At 36.5% G+C, this 22,563-nt stretch overlaps 1 protein-coding gene across 1 annotated transcript; it reads left to right on the top strand.

Moving 5' to 3' along the window:
* Positions 1 to 4,424: 4,424 nt before the first annotated feature.
* Positions 4,425 to 6,768, top strand: LOC118268327 (uncharacterized). Its single transcript, XM_035582773.2, has 3 exons — positions 4,425 to 4,666; positions 5,159 to 5,248; positions 6,442 to 6,768. Exons 1-3 carry the CDS (start codon positions 4,472 to 4,474, stop codon positions 6,625 to 6,627), a joined length of 471 nt encoding a protein of 156 aa, XP_035438666.2. The 5' UTR covers positions 4,425 to 4,471; the 3' UTR covers positions 6,628 to 6,768.
* Positions 6,769 to 22,563: the final 15,795 nt, after the last annotated feature.

Here is a 22,563-nt window from a genome sequence, read left to right on the forward strand (position 1 = left end):
ATTTAAAAATCACGGCACACCATTATTTTCCCGAGCTTCCCCTAATTAATTTCTTGTCACCGTCTGGATCGGCCGTTGTGGCTGTGACAGCAGCTTAGAGTGGGACGACGAGATACAAGTTAAATAAGTGTGACAAGGACAGGTATATAAAGGTGAGTGCGCTTCATTACCATCTTTTAGTAGTTAGCGGAAGCAGATATACGAAGTTCGCTCCGGTCGACTTCTGCTCGCCTGGTACTCCTTATTAATGACCGTGAATAATGCTTAGGAAACTTGGCGTTTTTAAAGAAAAACAAAATGCGGAAAATAAAACTTTATTTAATTAACATAATCATCATTAGACAGATGAATCTTTTGTAACTAAATTATAATTGAACGACAATTATTCTTGATTTTTTATATTCACACGTTTTCCTAATAGCATTGCATTGTCCAAAACTGTTAGTCTACATAAGTCATTTTTGGAAAGAAACTACATTTTCACTACACACTGTTCTTTTCTACATAGAGTACCAATACAATACATTTTTGATTTAATGGTGCAAAAAATATATAAAACTGTATTGAAAGTTAACAAATAAAAAAAATAAGAATTTAAAATATTCATTCCACCGTTCTATCTTCAAGTTACCAGTTCACCTAATTATACAAGAGGCAAACACCTACATACCTATACTTATACCTTAATATTGAGAAAGTGTACACTCGTACACTGGTACACTTGTACAGCAAGTTAGATAATTAAACAAGCTTAATTTTCTTGTACGAGTTATATTCGCAATGTTCCGAGCAGTGTTTACAGAAAGTAACGGGTAAATATTGCCAACGGGAACGCTGAGGTGGATCTCTCGCGAGGTAACGTGCTGTGGAGATGATTCTTGTATCATGCAGAGAGAGAGAACATTTTAGTAAACCAATTTTCTGCCAAAATGTTCTAATACAGTGAGTTAATTGTTTCACGATCATTTTCTACCTCCATGAAAGTGTGATTTCTTCATAAAATTTTAATCTTCTAAAAGAAATACTCTTTTAACCATTGTTTAACGACTTTCACTCACTAACTAACAATATTAGCAAAAATAATCCTACCATTTAAATCATCGACATCGAGTTTCCTTTAAAACCTATACTTAGCTTCGAGTATAACATCAGAGTAGAAAATTTTAAAAATACATCTCTCTGAACAAAGACTCCCTCTCCATGCAACAATACCATCGACACCGCTTAATTTGAATATCCAGCAGCAGCGTGTTTAATAAAACATTCAGTTTGATTTACATTCTAACAAATCCGTACCTTTTGCGCCGCTCGGTGTAAACACCGCCTTACCGTGCCGTGTACACACGCCTTTACAATTACATTTCCTGCTAAGGCATTTGAATTTTCAAATTAATTTGTTGGCTCATCTCCTTTTGGTTATATTGTTGTGGTTTGTGATGGATTTAGATATTCGAGAAAAGCTAAATAATGCCGATGCTATTTTGGAATCCAAATATGTATATTACATTAACATAAAGATATAAATATGATCTGTTATTGTAAAACATTCACACACACACACAATGAAAACTTTGTAACATTTGATACCCGCAATAAAGTGAGCATCAATGTCCGATCTAGCCCGAAGCCCCCACCTTTAAAAACAATAAACGATCCCAAAACAAACGATGGCAACACGACGAGATGAATCGCCGTGTCGACGGGATCAAACCGTTCCGGACTCCGGGCTGACCGGACCAATAAAGGTGGCCAAATGAGTGAGATGCAAAAACAAAACGGAACGCCAGACGGAGCCGATGCACGACAATATATGGTTTCAACGAGTTGCACTAGAGGTGGGACTGGGGAAATCTGTCGATGTTTTTAATCGATGGGAAACTGACAATCATTTAAATGTGACGATGTCGACAAATCACCTTTAACAGTAGTCAGTAGTTACTTCATTATATAAAACACTGTTATTTAACTGAATTTGTGTATGACTCAGTGCCAACCACGACCTATTTAGCAAAAACCTTGATGAAAGATGTTTTAATCTTTCATCAGGCCTCTAAATGAAAGGTTACAGGAGAGTAGGTATTAAAGATCATAATACAAACTAGTATATAAACAAGTAAGTTAATACAAACCAGATTGGTGTTAAAACTACATCGACATCCACTACCCCAACTCTACAGATAGCAAGGTGATGCAGAACTTATATTCGTTCCTGCTCGGTCCATTGATATCCCGTCGTGATGTACGGCGTCATGTCACTCCTCATTAACCATCATTCACATTATGCATTATTCGCTTCCTGGCTCCCGCTCAATCGTAATTAAGTTGTTAACCATTATTTTCAACGATCGGCACTCGGTTTATAGTCGCAGCTAATTTATTGCTATGATCGCCAATCGGATGGTTGTTCACCTGTACTTACATTTGTTATTATTCGATTTAATTGTGTCAACATGGAATCATCAAATGTTATTAAATGTTTGCGAATTTTGGACCAAGTAATAATTAAAGTTAATAAGTAAATGTAATAAAACACTTTTGCAGTGCTTCGATAGTGTTGTAATCGAAAGTATTAATGCTCATAAATCGTCAGACCCTGAAGAAGCAGGACTACACACCAAAGAGTCGGCGTCACATCTCACAAATCTCCATATAAACAAAATTAAAATAGCTGGTACGACCGGTAAGCGATGCTACAATAAAACTGCTGCCCCCTCCCCCCTGGAGGTAGGTAGGTTCCTAATAAAAATTCCAGCAAATCAATAGGTTCACGTTTAACGCTTTTTGTATTGTATTTTATTTTGTTATACGCCTCCGTTTCGTGTTAAAGGGACAATACTGGGATATAGTGGATTTGTACCGCGATTATACAGTCTTGGTACTTTTTCATTTGACTGAATAATCTTAGGACCATAATAATATCAACATTGTAGACAGTAAGTATAAAACCTGTTAAGTATTGATGAGTATCAATTAAGTATTTGCTCTCGAAACGAATGTCCTAATAAAGTAATTAGTGAATGACTAATAAGTTAACGATAACTAGTAAAAAATACATGGATTTAATAATAACCACGTATTGTGAAACCAAAGATTAGACAGCTGGGGCATTTTCGTAAATGACTAACTAGTAAACAAGGTTTTCCTAATGATTTACGCAACACCGTCAGCAGTAATAAAAAACAACACGTTTACTTTAACTAAGATTACTCATAAGTAGGGCAAGAACTATAGCACCTTGTTGTGATTGAAATTGTGATAGGTGGAACGAACAAATCTATCGTGTTGATAAAATAACTAGATGGAGCAATATCTGATTAAAAAAGGTAATTGATTAATTTTGTGGATTTTTCCAGAACCCTAAGGGTTATTTTTGCCTGTTAATAAACTAGGTATATTGTTAAAGAATCTCTCTCAATGCTTCCTCTCGCCAAAGTATCAAAACACGTACACTATGGCACAAAGCAACAGTAAATAGAATACACGTTGGATTCCCTGTTCCGTCTTTGCGATTTGCATGTCGGCGCGTGTGTGCGCGTGTGTGCACGTACACGGTGCGCGTGTGTGGGTCCCGATTGACATAAAGAAGCTAAATGCCGTGGGGTGTGAACAGTTACAACCGTTTAACGTATGTATTGGCACGTAGAGCTATTGGCAAAAATTCCAATAAAAGTCCCCGGTCCCTGGGAGGAATTCCGCTGAAGAATAATGTTTAATTTGCGCGAGGAGGACCCGACTGATTTATTTATAAGTAGCTTTTGTTTGACATCATGTGTTTTATGTATATTGCTGCTTTAGTTTCCTTAATTGTGCGCGTTTTTTGGGAGAGTTTTTGATAAGTTTAGACAAGTTAACATGCTTGTAAGAGAAACTGTCAGTAAGTTTATATAATTGAATAATTGACCCTAGAACATCATATTACGTATATACCATGAAATACACTACTGCACTAAAAATCGAGGATTAGTCACCATAGTGGTTAGATGTCGCAACAGTGAGTTCTAACGGGTGTCGTGTCCACTCGCCGAGTTATCTCCAACAATCGGCTGTGCATTACACAATGACGATTGTGTTACTATCTACTAATTATCTAGTTGAACACAAACATTGTCCGTCACACAACGTTATCTGACCATAAGGGACTAAAGGGCAGTGACTCATAAAAAGGCCGGTTCACAATGACCGGTACTACTATTTGAGAAAAAATATCTATGTGGGTTTTACCCCGTAGTATTTTTAAAAGTAACATTGAATTTATTTTGTTGATACAGGTACTATTTATCATTCAAGTGTGATAACAAAGAATGAAGCAATAGATAGGAAACACAATGAGCCTATTTTTTGTAGATCAGATAACCATCAGTGTGAACACAGCTTTAGATGCACAGAAGGTAATATAATGACCAAACGTACATTTGAAGTTCATTCTACTTTTAGAAACGGGACGTGACGTACATAATTTAAAAAACAAAAAATGTCTTTGACCATGAAGACCGTATACCTCCTCGTGTTAGTAAGTTTGTGCCAAGCCCTACCGCTGGACTCCAAGGCTGGACTACTGTCAGCCCCTCATCTGCTAAGAGTGAATATAATAGACCCACCAGCTATTGAAATGACGTGGAATAAGATCGAGAGTGCTGACGCGAAGGATCCTGTTATCGGTTATAAGGTAAATAAATATATTTTTGTGTTACCATTACCATATAGAGAGAATAGAACTAGGCGTTACTTTTCGAGAAAACTAAAAATCGATTGTATTGTTAGTTTACCATTACCAACTATATCAGTAAAGTTTTGCTAATGGTGGGCTAATGGTTTTCTGAGTTAAATGGAATATAGGGTATCTAAAATTTTGAAATTTTCATTTTTACCGTAGTGATATAATCAAAGTGTAGCTACTAGTTAGCTGTTTTAGTTATTAGTCATAATAGTAACTCATTACTATAACATTAAGGTCTAAAATTATTCTACTTACTTCTCGAATTTGACCGAAAAAAATGCCTATAGGCAAATGGCAAGGCAAGTTATAATATAGGAAAATCATAAGGAGTGTGAATTGAACTCATATTGAATGTGTGACATTACTAAACTGTACATTATGAATACATTAAAGTGATTTGATTTGATTGTAATATTTATAAAAATGTATCCAATATTTCAGGTGAAAGTATGGGAAGTACAGAACACCACAAACACTCTGTTCGTCGTGGTGGACGGAAATGTTGAGGAGCTCGTCAAAGCCGAGGAACCGGTAAGTTGCCATTTTTATTTTATCCCCTAATGTACTCGGGATAAGTAGACTTTACATAGTTACCAAAATATAACACGGAGTTTTTACCATACCATAAGTCAAAAACTACTTTCACACGAAAATCATGCGAATTTCGAGAGGATTTTTCCAAAAACGGAGAAACCTCAGTAATGCTTCGCCCGGCATTGAAGTCAAAAACCTATCCGACACTCCAACTCCTATTCGACAATGTACAACAACTTGACTGCACGGTTGGCGCGGTGCCTGGGCAACTGGCTGCCGTGCAACATGTAGCGGATTCGATTTACGCACAGAGCAGTCCTTTGTGTGATCTACAAATTGTTGTTTCGGGTCTGGGTGTGATGTGTAGGTATGTGAAATTGTTTGTTTGTAAACGCACCCATGACACAGGAGAAAATCCTAGTGCGGGGCAACGCTTCGTCTAGGACTGAAGTCCTATGCGCCTTTTCAGTTGCTATTACATCTATACATACATACTATTCGATAATCCACATTCCACCAACCGAAAGAATTGAAACAAAATACAGTCAATTTCAGTCATTATGTACTCATGGAAAATCTCACAAAACATGCTCTTGGCCCAGTTACTTCATGTTGTTGGATCATCCATATTGTTTTGATGAAGGTCAAAATATACGAAACGACCAGAAGCGGTCATTCACCTGGGAATTACCACCATACTTACATTATGAGACTCATTACTAACTGGGAATTTTATGCTTATTTATAAGTTAGGCATCCTATAGTTAATAGACAACAAACAATATTTACAAATTATTCTCATTTCTATTGAAAGGTTTTAATTAGATAAGGTTATCTAATTAGGTTAAGTTTACTAAGTAAATGTGTAGGACGTACCTATGTTTGTTTGTCCAAAATTAAACATACATTGTGGACCTTCCAAGATAGGGGTTTTGACTTGGATTGAGCATTGAGATTTATTTGTCTTATACATATTAAAGTTTTTTTTTTTTAATTCCTACTATCGAGTGTAACAAAGCAGTAGCTGGTGGTCGTTAAGCAGTTACCATAGTCTACTTACACCTGCAACACTAGTGGGTTCTAGGAGATGAAAAGCGTGGAGCACTATGTAGCTACGTTATTAATTATATTATCCCAACTTTATTATCATCTGACCCTATAACTCATGTTTCTTTTTACTTTTTATCCAGGCTATCGACCTACTGTCTGAACTTGGTGGATCCCCTGATGAAATCCAGGTTCCAGCTGATGTGACCACAGCAGTCTACAGGAAAGTCAAGATGGACATCACATATGAAGTCAGGGTCCAAGCCTACACGAAGTTGGAGAATGGTCCTCTCTCTGATCCCGTCAGGGTCAAGCTGAGCAAACCCTGATTATGATGATGATGATGATTTGTAGCGTGTCTTGTACTGTGAGAATCTGAGTGTTTATCTGTGTGTATTTTAATTTAATATTTCCTAGTGGTTTTAAATTATAATTGTTTAAAAAATAAAGAGTATTATATTGATTAAATTTATACGTAGTTTTTTTTTAATAATTAGATTGATAAATTGGACATTTACACGCAAACCCTTAAGTTTTTTCGACTACACAGTTAAACATAGAAATGAAAACTATACAGTATAGTAGCATTTACAAAAACTTCATCAGTTTTTTGGACTTCTCTTAAATCTCAAGTAAACAGATACAGGATTACAAAAACCGTGTCTATCCACGCCGGGAGCGGACACAGTGGGCAGGATTAGCGGGTCGTGCGCGGGACACATGTCAGCCGGCATTACTCCCACTACTGTGATACCACTGTGATAACGGTCTGATGGACAGATAAACTAGTTTTGATGAAGGTATGTCCACTTGTCCAGGGAGTTTTTATCAAAATATTGTGATAGGTACGTGTGTAGGTAGTCGAAAGGGTCGAAGGAGTGTTGTCATAACCACTGATTATTTTATCTCCATTTAAAACACTGTTTGAAACTGTATTGATAAGTACGTATTCACATAAATCAAGATAAGAGGGTAAGTTTTACAATTTCATTTTGGTATACTAGCAGCTCCGGCTGCGGACTACCTAGAGGGTTTACCGGGGCTCCGGCTCAAAAAGCAGGACTAGGAACGGGGTGGTTTTTAGTCAGTAACTGTCTTACACTTCCTCTCGCCTCGCCCAAGGCGAGAGAAGTCATTGTGTCATTAAAACCATAAAACTGAACCCAAACATAGAACAATTACATATCACACGTGTAACATAAAAGCATTACACAGAACAGTCAAAATACTCCACAGAGAGCGAGCAGACGACAAGGTTTATCTCATTATCAGCATGTGCCAGTAAAAAGTAAGGAATGCTCCAGCTCTGAGCTCACCTCAGCGAAATGCAATTAGATTCGCCTCTGGAGACCGACCGGTCCGACACGTCGCCGGACTCACGCGGTTTGTGCATTTAATTTGGAATGAGAAAAGGAATATTGCGATGTTTCTATTCTGTTAGACGGTTGCTGAACTGGGAATGACGTTAAATGATATGTGGCGTTTCATGGATAAATACATCTTGCAGGAGAGGTAAAAACCCTAATATCTCTGAGGTTCATGTTATTGAATAGCCTTTTGTTATATTGATTCTATGTAGTTTATATACCTATTTTTAAACATTGTAAGTTTTCATTTTAGAAAAACCTAAACTCACTAAGATTTTATCATGTGTCGTGAATGTCGCAACAAACATACAATTTCACATACACATGACACCTAGATCCGAAACAAAAATTTGTGGAGCGAACACGCTATACGTTACAGCCATCACACCAACCGTGCAGTTATACTAGACAAATCATACTTACAATAATCAAGCTACCTTCCAGCAGTCCAAAGATGCTTCCTAATAATATAATGTTGAATTACCAGGTCCCGTACCCCTCCAGCAGTGAGTCAGGAGTCCGCCCTGTGGACCGCGACCGCGCCTCATTTGCATATAAATTGCTAACAACCCACGTGGCATCTCTTACTTTTAAATGTTTCGTACCCCTGTGCCTTGTTCCTGCGCGGGACCGAGGAACCGATACATGTGGGAGAAGTACAGTTTAATTTATTGTCTTGTACTTATTTTATAAGTATTTGGTTTTTAGGGTTTCCTGGCGAAAAGATTTTCAACAAGTTGACGTATGTAGTTGTGTCCTTTAATTTTGTCTTCGATGTTTCAGTACCTCATCAAACTGGTCCACAATGTTCAAACATATTCCAGGTTATAATTTTACAATTACACCAAGACACAGACCCATACCACAAGATATAAAAACTCATACATTTGTTAGATAAAGACCTCCACAGTAACAATGCATCCATCATATCTTTTACAATAATTTGAGACAACAAAGAACTGAGGGACCGTAATACTACGTATCTCCCTCACTCGTTGGACAGAGTAATTCAATTTGCCAAATTAGATTTTCCATCAGTTACCTGCGTCTTCGGCCGGCACTCGTGTTGTGTCACATGAAAGTTATTATGGACAGCCAACGTTGGAGCCAATGTTGGAAGTTGGAACACATGAGGATAGAGAATAATTTACTAGGAACTTAATAGGAAGGTCTCGAAGGATAAAAAAGTGTAAAAATACTGCATGAGATAAAATTAAGAAATTGGTTTTCTGTTCAATCTCACAATAATAACAATATACCGCTATTTGCGAAACATAATTAAGTGACATAATGTAATAAATGAATCACAATATCAAACACAAAACATATTGGTAATGTCTGAACCAGGATCATGTCAATTTATTCTTTTCCAACTTATCTTTGTTTATACATGATATGAAAAGGTGTAAAACCAACAGGTCACACGAAGCTAAACACTTGGCGATTGTCCACAAACATTGGGCCAAAGTTGTGAGAGGGACGAAATTAGATTGGAACAAGTGGGGTCAAGCAGGAAGACAGGACAGGGCGGAATATATGAAATGATATCTGAGCAATATCACATCATACATAACTACATATAACTATGACAATAACAAGTATGTAGGTACACGTGAGAAGCTCTTAGTTGGATTATATCTTACCAAGTCTTTTTCTTATAAGCAAAGAATATTATCCTTATCATAATGGAGATTGGTTCATAAAGTAAATTCATTACAAACCTGTTGAAACTTAAAGAAGCTGTAAAATAAATATCCTTAACCCATGAATTCCATGAAATTCAAAATTAGGCACACCTTGTTGCAAAGAATAAAATAAGAATAATAAATAAAAGTAAGCAACATAAACAAAAGTAAACAAGTTTTAAAACATTATTTACTCGACACGACATTTTTCAAATGGCTATTTAACGTTTGATGTATTAGACGGGTAGCATTAAACATTAGAATGTTGTTTCGGATAAACAATGCAAGCATTCAAGGAAGAATTATAACATAAATCAAGTTTTTTATAAGAAATAGAACGTCAATTGTTAAAGTTAATAAACATTCATGGTTTAATTGAAATAATATTCGTAGTAACTTAAATTCCACACAAGAAAACAGCAACAGAAAACATGTGACACGGCACACCGCAGTCGTATCGTCGCCGCTTCGTATAAAGCACATTCTGGTGAAGCATTTCTAAATCAAAACACGGCCCGTTACCCCGGAGAGTGACTTGCGGAAAATTGGAAAACGAAACAAGGTGAAAAATATTATTAAGTGGAGCACTCACCGAGCGCGGCACTCGAGGGAAACACTCCGCGTCTTCAATACTTTAACCTGCTCAACTTAAATTACACATTTTTATTTACTCGCCCTTTGGGGAAATGAAATCATATTATTGGGTTGAATGCTTCGCTTGTAATTGGTAGCATTGTATTGTTTTGTGAGGAAGGATTAAATTTTCACAGTTAGATTCACGGGATTTTATATTCAGCTGGGACTGGGACTAATTTTTCCACCTGAAATGAATTAGCTATTCAAGAGTTTTGTGTCAAGTAGTAGGTGACTAATGAAAATAAAGCTACATGTTTTGTTCTTTTCTGATGATCTCACACTGTTTATCACAGATCTGTTGTTTTCTTCAACAGCATAATGAATTCGTCTCAATGACGAGTGATACCCGCACAGTGGTACCCCACGTTGACCACATCAACCCTAATAGCAGTCCATAAAACGGTGCGGAGGTAAGTAGTGGCTACTATTCATTGATAGTCAATTGGGTCCACAAATCGTCCGGTTAACCGGCACACGACCGCTCTTATAAAGGTAGGGTGCTACCTAAGGAAGGGACAACCGTTTTTCTTCCACTAATGGCGCACACGTTCACTTTGTCCGCCTTTTACTTTCTGACCGCCCTGTTCCCTGTGAGGGGAAATGTAGTGCGATTTAAAGACTATAGAAATTGTGGTGGTTTCGGCGTTGAGTGGCTCGCTACTTCAGTTTCGGTGTACTGGGTCATAAATTGTTTTATTTAAAGTTTCGTTAGATAATGGTGAGATATAGTGTGTGGGATTACTAGTGGTCTACGTTGAAATATAGTTATTAGTGCAGATTGTATTTTAGGTTATTGTAATTAAATGCCGAAACTTGTCTTTTCAAATGTCTTTTTCAATTTCAGTCGCATAAATATTGAAATTTTACAACAATCAAGTGTACAAGCGACAGAAAGGAACGGTTGGAGTAGTCATCGTGGCTGAAATCAACTTGATTAAATTAGTTATCTAAAGAATATCCCTCAAAACCTCTCTACACTTCCCAACAATGTTCTATTAACAACTGGAGTAGTTAATACGTACGTTGTACACCTAGTTGTATAGTTTGGGTATCAATATAGTCGAAGAGCTCAGTCGATCGGTTGCCCACCTCACTTCACCTCTTTATGGCGCCCTGGCCCGCACTCTGATAGCGCCAATTACTGGCCAACTCAACAATAGAATCGAGAGGATAAGACTCTTTAACTTTCATAGTTTTATAAGTTTGCATTTAGTTTCGAGGAAGATTATTAAAACTTTCAATAAGTATTGTTTATATGTATTATATAGTTCGAGAGATATCTTTATTATTGAACATAGTAATTCCAACTTAGCAACTGTTCTTATTTCATTGGATAAGGACATATTTTGCTTACAAAAAAGACTATTGAGGACTATTCACGTCTTCAATAAAAGATTATAAATCGACTATGATTAAGTTGAATTTTCTAAAAGTTTCTTCATTACGATTTGTTTGTATACCCTTAATAATCATCAATCCACAAAACAATACAATGTATGTAGTATCCACATTACTCTACCGGTCGGCGCGATATATGGCGGTCGGTCACTCGCTTACTTTGTTACCTCTGTCGGGAAATTGCTTCCCATATACTCCGCGATACTCACACTCCCACTATAAGTGACGACACGTGTAAATACATGATGTTTAAATTGGTATGTATTTCATTTGATTGGTTTATTTATCGGAACAAGGCAATGTTATGATTTTTAACTAAGGGAGTTTGTAAGACAGTGGTGTTGTGGTCTTGTTCATAGTTCCGAATAGTAAGCAAACGAAACGAGTGAAATGGTTCACACAAATATTTATTAACACATAAATTTCATAAAACATGCCCTAATTTTCTCTTTCAGGTCTCATCCAAGTAAAATCCTTCCACTTTTTGAGAGAAACTTTCATACTTATGTAAGTAATCAACTGTGTTACTAATTTATTTTTGAATACACCCACCTAACATACCCATAACTTCATACAAACATAATCTTACCTTAAAAAGTTTTTGAATACAAAATATACATCCCCTTGTTGACTTCCCAATCCAAATGTTAGTTGAGTATAAAAACGGAGCGCTTCCATCAACGTCGCGCTGATTGATGATGTTAATTAACTATAGACTTATTAAGTCATCTGTACTCAGCACGAGTACTCACCGGCCTCAGAGGTAACACACACCACACACGGTTGTATTCTTACAACACATAGGTACAGGAAGAAATATAGCAAAATGTGTACTTAGCGTAAAACAAGAATTTTAAACTGTGATGATAATTGGGATATATTTTAACGTAACTTTTAATAAACTTGTTGGAAACTGGAATTCCTTTTTTGGGATAAATTTGGCTTTGTTTGATTTTATACGCTTTTAAGTAATTTATTCCTCTTAAATAAGTACGAGAGTCAGCTGAAATATGTAAAAAACCTTTTTTATTACCTAGTCAAACTACATTTAAAATCATTATTTTACTACATTTAAAAGCATAATTTTAAATGTAGTTCTGAAGCCCATAATAATTTGAAATTGTCCAAACTGATTAGCTCGTCTCACACGACCATATCACATCGTTATAACTCCACGGTACCCGCAACCTCAGCCTCCCATTCGCCATGAGCTCCTGGTACCCGAACGTTTAGTAACCTGAGCCCGGGTCAGGGGAGAACCGGATACCACCTTTTACCGTCAGCAAACAGCTCAGGTGTTTGACTTGTTTCCCAGCTAATGTTACTGTTTGCTTATATGCGATCCCAGTGTTTGCTGCTCGGTTTTCTATGTTTGGACATCATAGTGGGATATCGTTAGCGATATTTTTTGCATTAAGTCAACGTGCGAGCAACCTTTGCTTTTCTCTGGATCTAATTGGTCCTGACTTTCACCATTGCGTTCTTTAGGGGCCACTAAGCTAAGTCTGATTTGTAATGAAGTTTAAGTCTTAACTTAGAACATTTATTGTTTTTGAACATAATTTCGACGTGAGGAGGACGTTTTCCATTTATTATACAGAGCTTTGAACCATATATGGCAATAAATCACATTATTACACTGATGTACTGTTCCTATTACCTGTAATAATCCTCCATTACGTGCCCGCACGTGCCTCACTCCCGCCACCTCTACTTAGCGGGAAATTGATGGGCAATCGAAACGAATTGCCGTCAAAATGCGCGCCACACTTTTAACACTCTCCTGTTGCTGCGCTATTTTACAAAATTATCACGATTGCATGTTGTTCAAATGGTATAAATTGTATAGGTACTTACTTTATTTATTTATGAAAAGCAGTCGATTATTTTAAATAATTGAAGTAAATATACAATTTATACCATTTGAACAACATGCAATGGTGATAATTTTCGAAAATAACACAACAACAGTTCACGTCATACGTGTCATTACCTAACTGACGAAGTAAATAGACTTTTAATTTTTCATATCCGGTCATCAGCCTTATTATCGTTTTTCCAAATGCTTAGTAATCCATAGTACACTACATACTGTTAACAATACGGTTGAATTCTGTTTGTAGCACTCAACCAAAATAAACAAACGTGTAAAACGAAATTGTCTTCAGTTAAATTTTCTCTCCAATAATTGCTACACAATACAAAATAATATTGCTGAAGTATTCTCTGCAAGTGACTGTTAATTTACCAACCAAACTGGTGCTATCAAAGTAAGCAATTATGAATCTTATTTGTTTAAGATAAGGGTGTTTATGGCAGCACAGGTGTGTGGTTCTCGGTAGCTGGTAGAAATATCTTGAAGGTTTGTGACGTTTAATCTTGCGTGCGACGCGGCCGCTGCGCGTATCACTTGCCGGTCGTCAAATAAGGCTGGGAAAATATCGATATTCAATTAGACATAAGTCAATTCAATTAAATGTATGTCATGATGAATGCTGTGTCACTTTTACAGACTTGATGTTTTTATATGCATCTGAAGAATTTTGTTTTTACTTGCTTGGTGGAATTAACTTAGTGGATTTGGGGTAAACTTATGATGACAAATGTTCATTCGTGGTACTTTTCACAGTTTACAGCTCCATTATGAGCCTAATGACTTACATTTTGTCAATCTTAAGTAACTGTCAGTATTGTTTTAATCCACCTTTGCATTAGGCAATAAGACAAAATCTAAGGAACAAATCCACAAAACATAATTAATAAATCCGCATCTATCGACACTCCAATGAATGGTGCCCACCACATCACTAGCGCAAGCGTCTGCAGAAATTCAATTAACATTACCTCCAGTCGCGTGCACCTTTATTTCCGTTCGGAGTCACTTAGCCTCCCCCCTCCCACCCTCGCACCCCCCCTAAGACGCCAGTAATGAGGTCCGGTGATCGTTTAGTTTGGAGGTAATGGCCTACGTGAACGACTGATACAGTTCGTCGTGAGGAAAGCCCCAAGATATGGCCGCTGCTTGGTATTTATAAGTGGTGCCGCATGATAAGTGGGTATGACTATTGTTACGGTCGCCAGCTCCTTAATGTCTTCCATGAGCCTGTTTATCTATTAACTGAGTAATAAACTCACGAGTTTGGTTTGTAGATATGTGAGAATGTTTCTCCTAAATTGCTTAGTTACTGTTATTTTCTAAGGTAAGCTTGTTCTAACTTTGTAAACAAGTGTGGTACTCGATGTCGTGATATTAATCAATATTACATAGGTAATTATGTAATTCCGACCTTACTGTTATGATAACAGTAATGATTTATATTCAATTAGTAAGTTGTCGCCATTTTCAGTTTAGTAGATATTGCACGTATGAGTCTTTTTAGTAATAACGAACGTGATGTCAATTTAAACACAAAATCCACACTACTCTATACTATCCATCCGATTAATGCTAAATCTTCAGTAAAAACAAAACAAAGCGAGGTACAGAGGTAAACAGCCACTTCGGAAGCTGAGTGACGCAGACGGATGGCAGCTGATTATCAGCCCAGATACCGGACCTCATCCAAGGTATCTCAGTAGAGGATCTCGGAACACCTTCCTCGGAACCCCTGGGTTTTATTTTATGGAACGGAATTGTTATTCTTAGGGGGACTAGTGTGTGATTGAGGTAAAGGTAGATATTTGTGAGTTTTATAGCAGATTTTTTTTTATGCGCACCTCCACTTTTTTAAGTCGGGTAATGTACCTAAAACCTTCTACTTAGATTGAAAAGTACTAGGCTGAGAACCGCATGAAAATGAATTCAGCCAAACGCGAGATAATCGCGCACAAACATACATACATACATGGTAAAACTGAGAACCAAATTTTTTGAAGTCGGTTAAGAGGATGGAACTTTTCTACTTTTATTTCGTTACGTTGGAATTTCCGTTTATCATCATCATCATCATTCAAGTCGTCAAGTCATCCGCACCTAAACATAGAGACATTCTCCAATGACTTCCAGATGTATAAAGTATCGATCTTATCATCATTCAATCTAATTAGTTCATAGATAAATATTGAATGTATTTGAACATAAATATGTATGTATCTGCAAACGAATCAAAAGATACGAGGTCTATCACAACAAATGTCAGGTAAATAAAACCATAGAATATATTACAATATTCAAGACTATGGGTGCATTCAATACGTTCCGCTGCCGTCTAGTGATGTAATGTAAATAGCACAATAATTCATCGATATTCGCGAGACGCCAGGCTGCATAACTCAACGTATGGCTGTATTGAGATGTCGATACTTTTTTATCGATACTTTATTTTAAGTTTTTTTATTTGATTGAGACCAAATAGCAGTGGAATTTGTGTTAATGTAACCTAAGTTATTGCAGTAAGTAAATACAACAAACATCATCATCATCAGCCAGAATACATCCACTGTTGAACAAAGGCCTCCCCCTTAGTCCTTGACTATGAGCGAACATACGTAAGAAAATTTTATTAATAAAGAGCATTTAATAAATAATTCAATTGCTTTTTCATCTTTCTGTCATCAATTTAATTTTTCGGTTATTGAAATAAAAACTTAAAAAAATGTTATTAAACTTAATAACCTTCTTTGATTTCTGAGTAATTTTCATCGACATAAGACGGTATCACCTCTATAAAGTAACAAATGCTATAGACCGGTGCCGGTGGCTCGAGCGCGGGATGTTTCTAAACACACAATTTCACTCTTATTTCCCAAACTAATGTCCCGATGTGCAGCTCATTTTTACTAGAAGCTACTCTTCTTTCCGATCAGTAACGTACCGCTGCGATAGATACCTTATTTTGATAGAAGAATACGTGATTGTGACGGAAAACTGTACAATACTGACACAGTAATGAATGATATTAAGAACGGATCAACAATGACAGATTATTTTGTTTTCTTTTAAATGTCCACCTTTTGTGCCGTAGATAATCTTGATTGATTACTGGGGGGTGACTCAAAAAAGGGCTAAAGCAGTACATATCGTAGGTATGGTGTCCATTCAATCTCAAAATTAAAAGAGAAAGAAAAAGTAATTCTAGGCAAGGAAATATTCATCAAAAGTTAAACTTTAATTGGTTCTAGGGAGACCCTCTGTTGAAATGGATCTTATTTTTTACTGGCGATGATAAATCAGTGTAATGAAACACCTTAATCTCTCAGAATCTCGCTGCAGAAAGACGAGATGTAGCAGTATTAATTACTCGTGTTAGGGGTAGCCCACACGAACCATTAGACGCACGATTTTTGTTTGACATTTTCTTCGTAAGTTCTTAGCAATTGACTTAAATAAGAATTAATTGATTGACCATATTAAAGTTACTTTATTATTTTTGAGTATTTAATGATTACCGTATGTTGATGATGATAATATTTAATACTAAGAAAACAATGATTATCTTAATGATAATCATTCAATCATTTGCTTACAATTTTATTTATCGCTTTAAGTAAAGGAAAATTTAAAAAAGACAAGTCAATGCATATCAAGCCACATGCACTACAATTTTGGGAACACACAAAAAACGCTAGTACAACGCTCCCTCTCGTCTGTAGTACCCCCTAACTCATCGCGCCTCAGTTTTGGTCGCGGCAGCAGATTTCTGAACGCAGTCAGACTGCTCTTAATTAATTGGCTTGCATTCGTTTGCATGAATTAGCCAGGTACGGAGCCCCTTTCAGATATTTTTACCACCCTTTTTGGAGCCCCGTTAAAGGGCTGTAGTTTGATAGAGGAATTTTTGAGGCCCGCAATTTGTGCAGGTAATTATGGAGATGGAATTTTGCCCAAATGACCGCCATTTATAATGACATTGTTTTATCAAAAAGTCAAAGATTACTCAAATTACGTTTTAAAACTCTTACAAAAAATTGCTATCTTTCATCATTTCTACATTTCCACAATTAATGTTCTTATTTAAAATTGGGACAATAAACCTTTAGCCGATCTACACAACAACCTATTTATTTAATCTGAAACAAAATGCAGCACAGTTCCCACGCCACGTAACCCCGAGTCTTATTGAATAAACTTCACTGGAAACTTTTAAATCCTAACCAAATAGGTAGGAAACTTTCACATTTTCACATGAAACTCTAGCAGAACATATAGGACACACACAATAAAATAAATTACAGAGAAACAACACGACAGTATTAAAAATGTTATATTAATTGTATAAACTTAAATACAATGCCTGTGTCGGTTGCTAAATTGATTAAAATATTTTAATTATGTTTTTCTAATTATGTGAAACACAATCATGTTGAAAAAAGACCCGTAGGTACAATACATGCTATTCTTTCGTTTTTCTACCAAAAATAATGTAATCTATAAAATTATAAGTTTTCTATTGTTATTCTGTTTATTAGTGAATATCTTAAATTATTGACAGAACTTAACCTTCTGTTTTCTTCTGGCATTGCAAAACGAAGCCGCCGCAAGTCGCCGCCGGATCGTACCGGATCAGGTGGACCGGATTATTCCGGTTCGGTGCGGTTCAAAGCGGATCAAACACGATTTTAGACTTACGGCAAGGTTCCCAGCTTATGTGAAGGTGGATAATGGGCGTCTGCTAAAATGTGATCCAGATTGAGAGCAATTGTTTATATTGTCTTGATTAGGGGGACTAAACATTTTATCCGGGTTAACAAACATCTAAAACTTAAGTAAGAAAACAGACAGAAAAAGAAAATTATATTAAAAATAATTGATAATACAATAAGTAATCTGAGTTTTAATCTGAACCAGGTTACCGTTCTCTATATCGATAGCCTTACCTATACGTGGTCCCCTTTCCAAGCATCGTTTATCAGCGGTGGGCGGCTGTCAAAAGTCGGTACTAAACTTCCTCGTCGGCCGCTAACTTTCGATTAACACCTGTACCTACAAGTACATATATGTATGGTCCACGTTTGTCGTCGGATTTCGACAGTGTTTATTCAACTGCAGATTTGTTCGAGGTATAAAATAAAATCTTGTTAAATTACCTGAATTTGGCTAATAAGTAAGTTTATTTTAGCGTTGATAAGTTTCGCTACCAACCCGCTTATTACCAGGACGGCGAAGCGAAGATGTGGACGAAGATGGAGCATACAGACTTAGAAAGTACCTACTCACTCTGATCTTAAAAGGACCCGAAAATTATTAGTTAGAAAAATCTTTTATATGGCAAAACATTGTTTCAATATGGAATCACAAAACCAGACCAAAACCATTACCAGTTCGTGTTATAAACAATTTCACATAATATTGAATTTAGATGAAAAATAATGCGTGGTTTGTAGAAGAAAACTAAATCACATAAAGTACTAATATTATATAGCATCATAAGTATATACAGGTATATCTTGATCTGTGAGGTGGCTGTCATAAGTTACCAAACTTGGCGCCGGTACCGGCCAAGTTTCGATTAATACCTGCCCGGTGAGGGAGGCTCCTTAATATTCGCAGTTACTACACCAAATTCATATTAATGACATGAAGACACGGAGTGAAGATTTTGTTTTAATTAGTTATTTCAATAAAAATTCAAATAACAGTTATCATAATTAAGATTTCAGGTTATCTATACTACTCCATGTTTTTTGCATCACATTTATCATTTACTTAGGAAAAGGTGATACAAAAATATTTACTTAGTAAAATGTGATAGACCAGTCGTATAAATATATTTCTCCCTTGTTTCAGCTCTACTCATTTCCTTTAATTTTTATTTCTGTTATTTTCTACGTACAAGGTAAAGTTCAACGTAAAAGTTTCTATCATCTTTTTTCTTTTATTATCAAGAGCCGCAAACAAAATACCGCAAGTTAGAGCATAAATTAAACATAAAAGCAAATGTTTTGAAGTGTCTCTTCCTCAAATATGCGAAGGTAATGATGTTACCAAAGTTCCCGGGGGCCGGGACCCGGGACTTTACAAATTGAAATTATTTTTTCATTAAAATTCCCAACTTGAAAGTTTTCAGGTGGAACTTTCTTGAGTGGGCAATTCACGGCGCACTTTCAGTTAAATGATTCTTTCCAACTTTAAATAGTCGTCTGCGTGGATATTACGTAAGTTTGCGAAAGATTTTCTTTAAGTTAATTAGTAGTGTTGAAGTTCAAGAATATAGGATTAATGAGAGACTAGATTAACTTTTACTTTGAACAAACTATGGGTGGTGTAAGATTTTTTCTAAACATATAAATCATGTCCATAATGTACTCGTAAATTATCATCAAATCAAACGATAAGCGTATCGTGTCGCGACACGGGATCACAGGACAGTCCCGCGGTCCGGGATCACCTTAATCCCACAGGTGAGCCGGGATTACAGGATCACGGCGAAGCCCACCCCTATCTATCTTGATGATGTATTATAGTGTTGAGTTCTATCGACAGATGTCGTTGTTAGTTTGGGATGAGGTTTAAGCGGGGTATTTGTTTAATACTGGTTAATATTATTTAGAGATAGTTCAATCACCTGAGTACTGAATTAGCGAGAACCTATTAGAGAATTAGATTTTGATTGAAACAGAATTTAATTTGAAAATTTCAACACAATATAAGAGTTATTAATAAAAGACAAAGACACTTGTATAAAACGAGAAGATTTTCACATAATTACCTATACAATATTTACAATAGAAGCAAAATGAGACAGTAAATAAGACAACGTTAATTATCAAACAGCGTTTACAAAGAAAATTATGGTTTACTTCTCTATTCTTGTATCGTTCAAGAATTTTAAAGTTGCGTCGCGGCGCGCCGGGATAAATAAGCCGGGACACCGGGACACCGGGACTAGCGGGACAAATAAAATTAATTACTTATTCGCAGCACTACCTGGCTAACGAGGGGGAGTCTTGTTGCAGCTTTGTTGCTCGCGACGGTGACGTGACGCCTGTTTTAATGAAAAATACTTATATTTTTCTATTTAGCTAAGTTTTTTAAAGGTGAGCGTGACTGGCTAGTACGATTGAATAAACTTATAGTTTATTTTTTTTTATTTTTTTTTTTACATGTAAACGACGATCGACGATGGTCGACGTTTGACCGCTATCTCACCTGATGGTAAAATGCGGCCTACGATGGAGCACGTCTGAAGCAACCTATTCACTCGGGCCTTGAAGACACCCAGGTTATACCCATCAGGAAACACAGACTCCGACTCTAGTTTATTTTTATTTTTTATTTAATAGTAAAGCAGTGTCAACAAACACACTGTGTTTCCAAATTGAGTAGCGATTTTTTTATTTTTCTTAGAATGCATTTTATACTTGCCAAAAATCTTCACACCGTGCGTTGTGTAATTATTCTCTTCAAAATCATTAATTAGCTAACAAAAGAAAAATACAATCTATCGATATCCACTTAGGTACCTACGGAGCTTTAGGAAATACCTTGGGTCTATCGGTCCCACTGACCAATATTCGCACACATTTGTACCCGTCTCAAGTCCGACCCGGGTATTACTCTCCCGGATAATCCGGGACCACTATTAACCGTTTTGGACCCCCAGGGATGTAATGGGGTTTGTCTAAGGATGTGACGGCCTTGCAAGCTGTGTACGGGTAGTTATAGGTAGCCACCATATTTTTTTAAATGAACCTACACAGATTCTTTTGAGATATCAGGAAAGTTTTAGAAGAGAAGGAAGAAGAATTTTTAAAGGTAAACATATTTACTTGTTTGTATTCTTTATGAAATTTTCCGAACAATAATTTTGTAGTACATTACCTCGTTACAATAAATGTTGCATAAACATTTAATCATATTGGATTTTCCCACAAAGTATTTGTCAAGGTAGCAATATATTAGTGGCGCTATGAGTAACACGACCTTTCAACGTATACTGATCATAAATATCTTCAATATCCAAATCAAAATCCCCAGATGAGTCATCGACTCTTACTTCGTTACTCATTGGTCATAACGACGTCATTATTTGTTTGTAAACCCAACCTAACACCAACCATCTATACCTAATATTATTTTAAGATAAAATCATTTCCACGGCAAATAATTGCTCCGTCAGTGAGCACTCGCCTTAGCCCGCCGTGTAACCGGAACCGAAATAAAATATTTTCCTCATAAACATACTTATATAGTATAAACAACATAAGCATGCCTTAATGCACTCACAATATTAATTTCACCCGAATCCGTCCCTTTGTGACAAAGAAAAATTGTAACGAATTGAGTGGGACCCTAGAACAACCTGCGTAGAAAACCTTTTGAACGGTGTGACGCATTTTCAGATGTTTGCTGATGGAAATAAGGTTGTGATTGCATTGATTTCGGATATGGTTACCTTGAGGTCTAAGTTACAAGATGTTTGGGAGATACGTTCTATATAATATTGAATTTCATAGTCAATCATGTTTTAGACATTAGAAGTAAATGTTTGAGAATACACGTATATGCCTTTTACCACCATTAAAATGTTAGACATATCTGTTATTGTATTAACAATAATAATACAAATTAAAGATCGGTCACTATATTCCATACTACACTCACTTCCAACACAAATACATGGTTATCTGACCAGCTCCACAGCTCCCGCCAGTCTCCTATGACTTATCCCCCACAAAGGTACAAGCAAGGTAAGTCAGTCAAGACGGCTGTCATTAATAGAGCCGGCGAGAGTAATGGCCGCCGGCCCCTGTAAACGTACAATAATGCGCTTGTTAGCTCCGAATGGAGTGATTCATTCGTTTCCAGCGCTCACCGACCGTGGCTCGCCAGTTATTGTTATATGACACAAATATGGATTGGAGAAAGGTACTTAGAGTGTACAAGTTTCCTGTTAAAAGTACTGATAAGCTGGTGACAATGATTGATAAGATGAATAAGTACTACCAGTCTTTGTAAATACATACATAACGCCTCTCTCCCATTGGGGTAGGCAGAGACGATGGAACGCCAATTGCTACAATGGCTTTTGCTTCATCAACAGCCATCGGTCTTTTCATGCATGCTCGTCGGTTAAGAGTACTTTTAATTTGGTCTTTATTTCCTTTGGTCTTTGTTTGTTAATAAAGGGTCTAAAGATTCGTTATAAAACTGGTGAACGAATTTAGGCACGTGACAATCTAGCAAGTCTAGATATTCAGTAAGCTTTATAACAAGTCTAATACTAAATTCTACAATTTA

This window comes from Spodoptera frugiperda, chromosome 29 (assembly GCF_023101765.2).
Source record: "Spodoptera frugiperda isolate SF20-4 chromosome 29, AGI-APGP_CSIRO_Sfru_2.0, whole genome shotgun sequence".
Lineage (NCBI taxonomy): Eukaryota > Metazoa > Arthropoda > Insecta > Lepidoptera > Noctuidae > Spodoptera > Spodoptera frugiperda.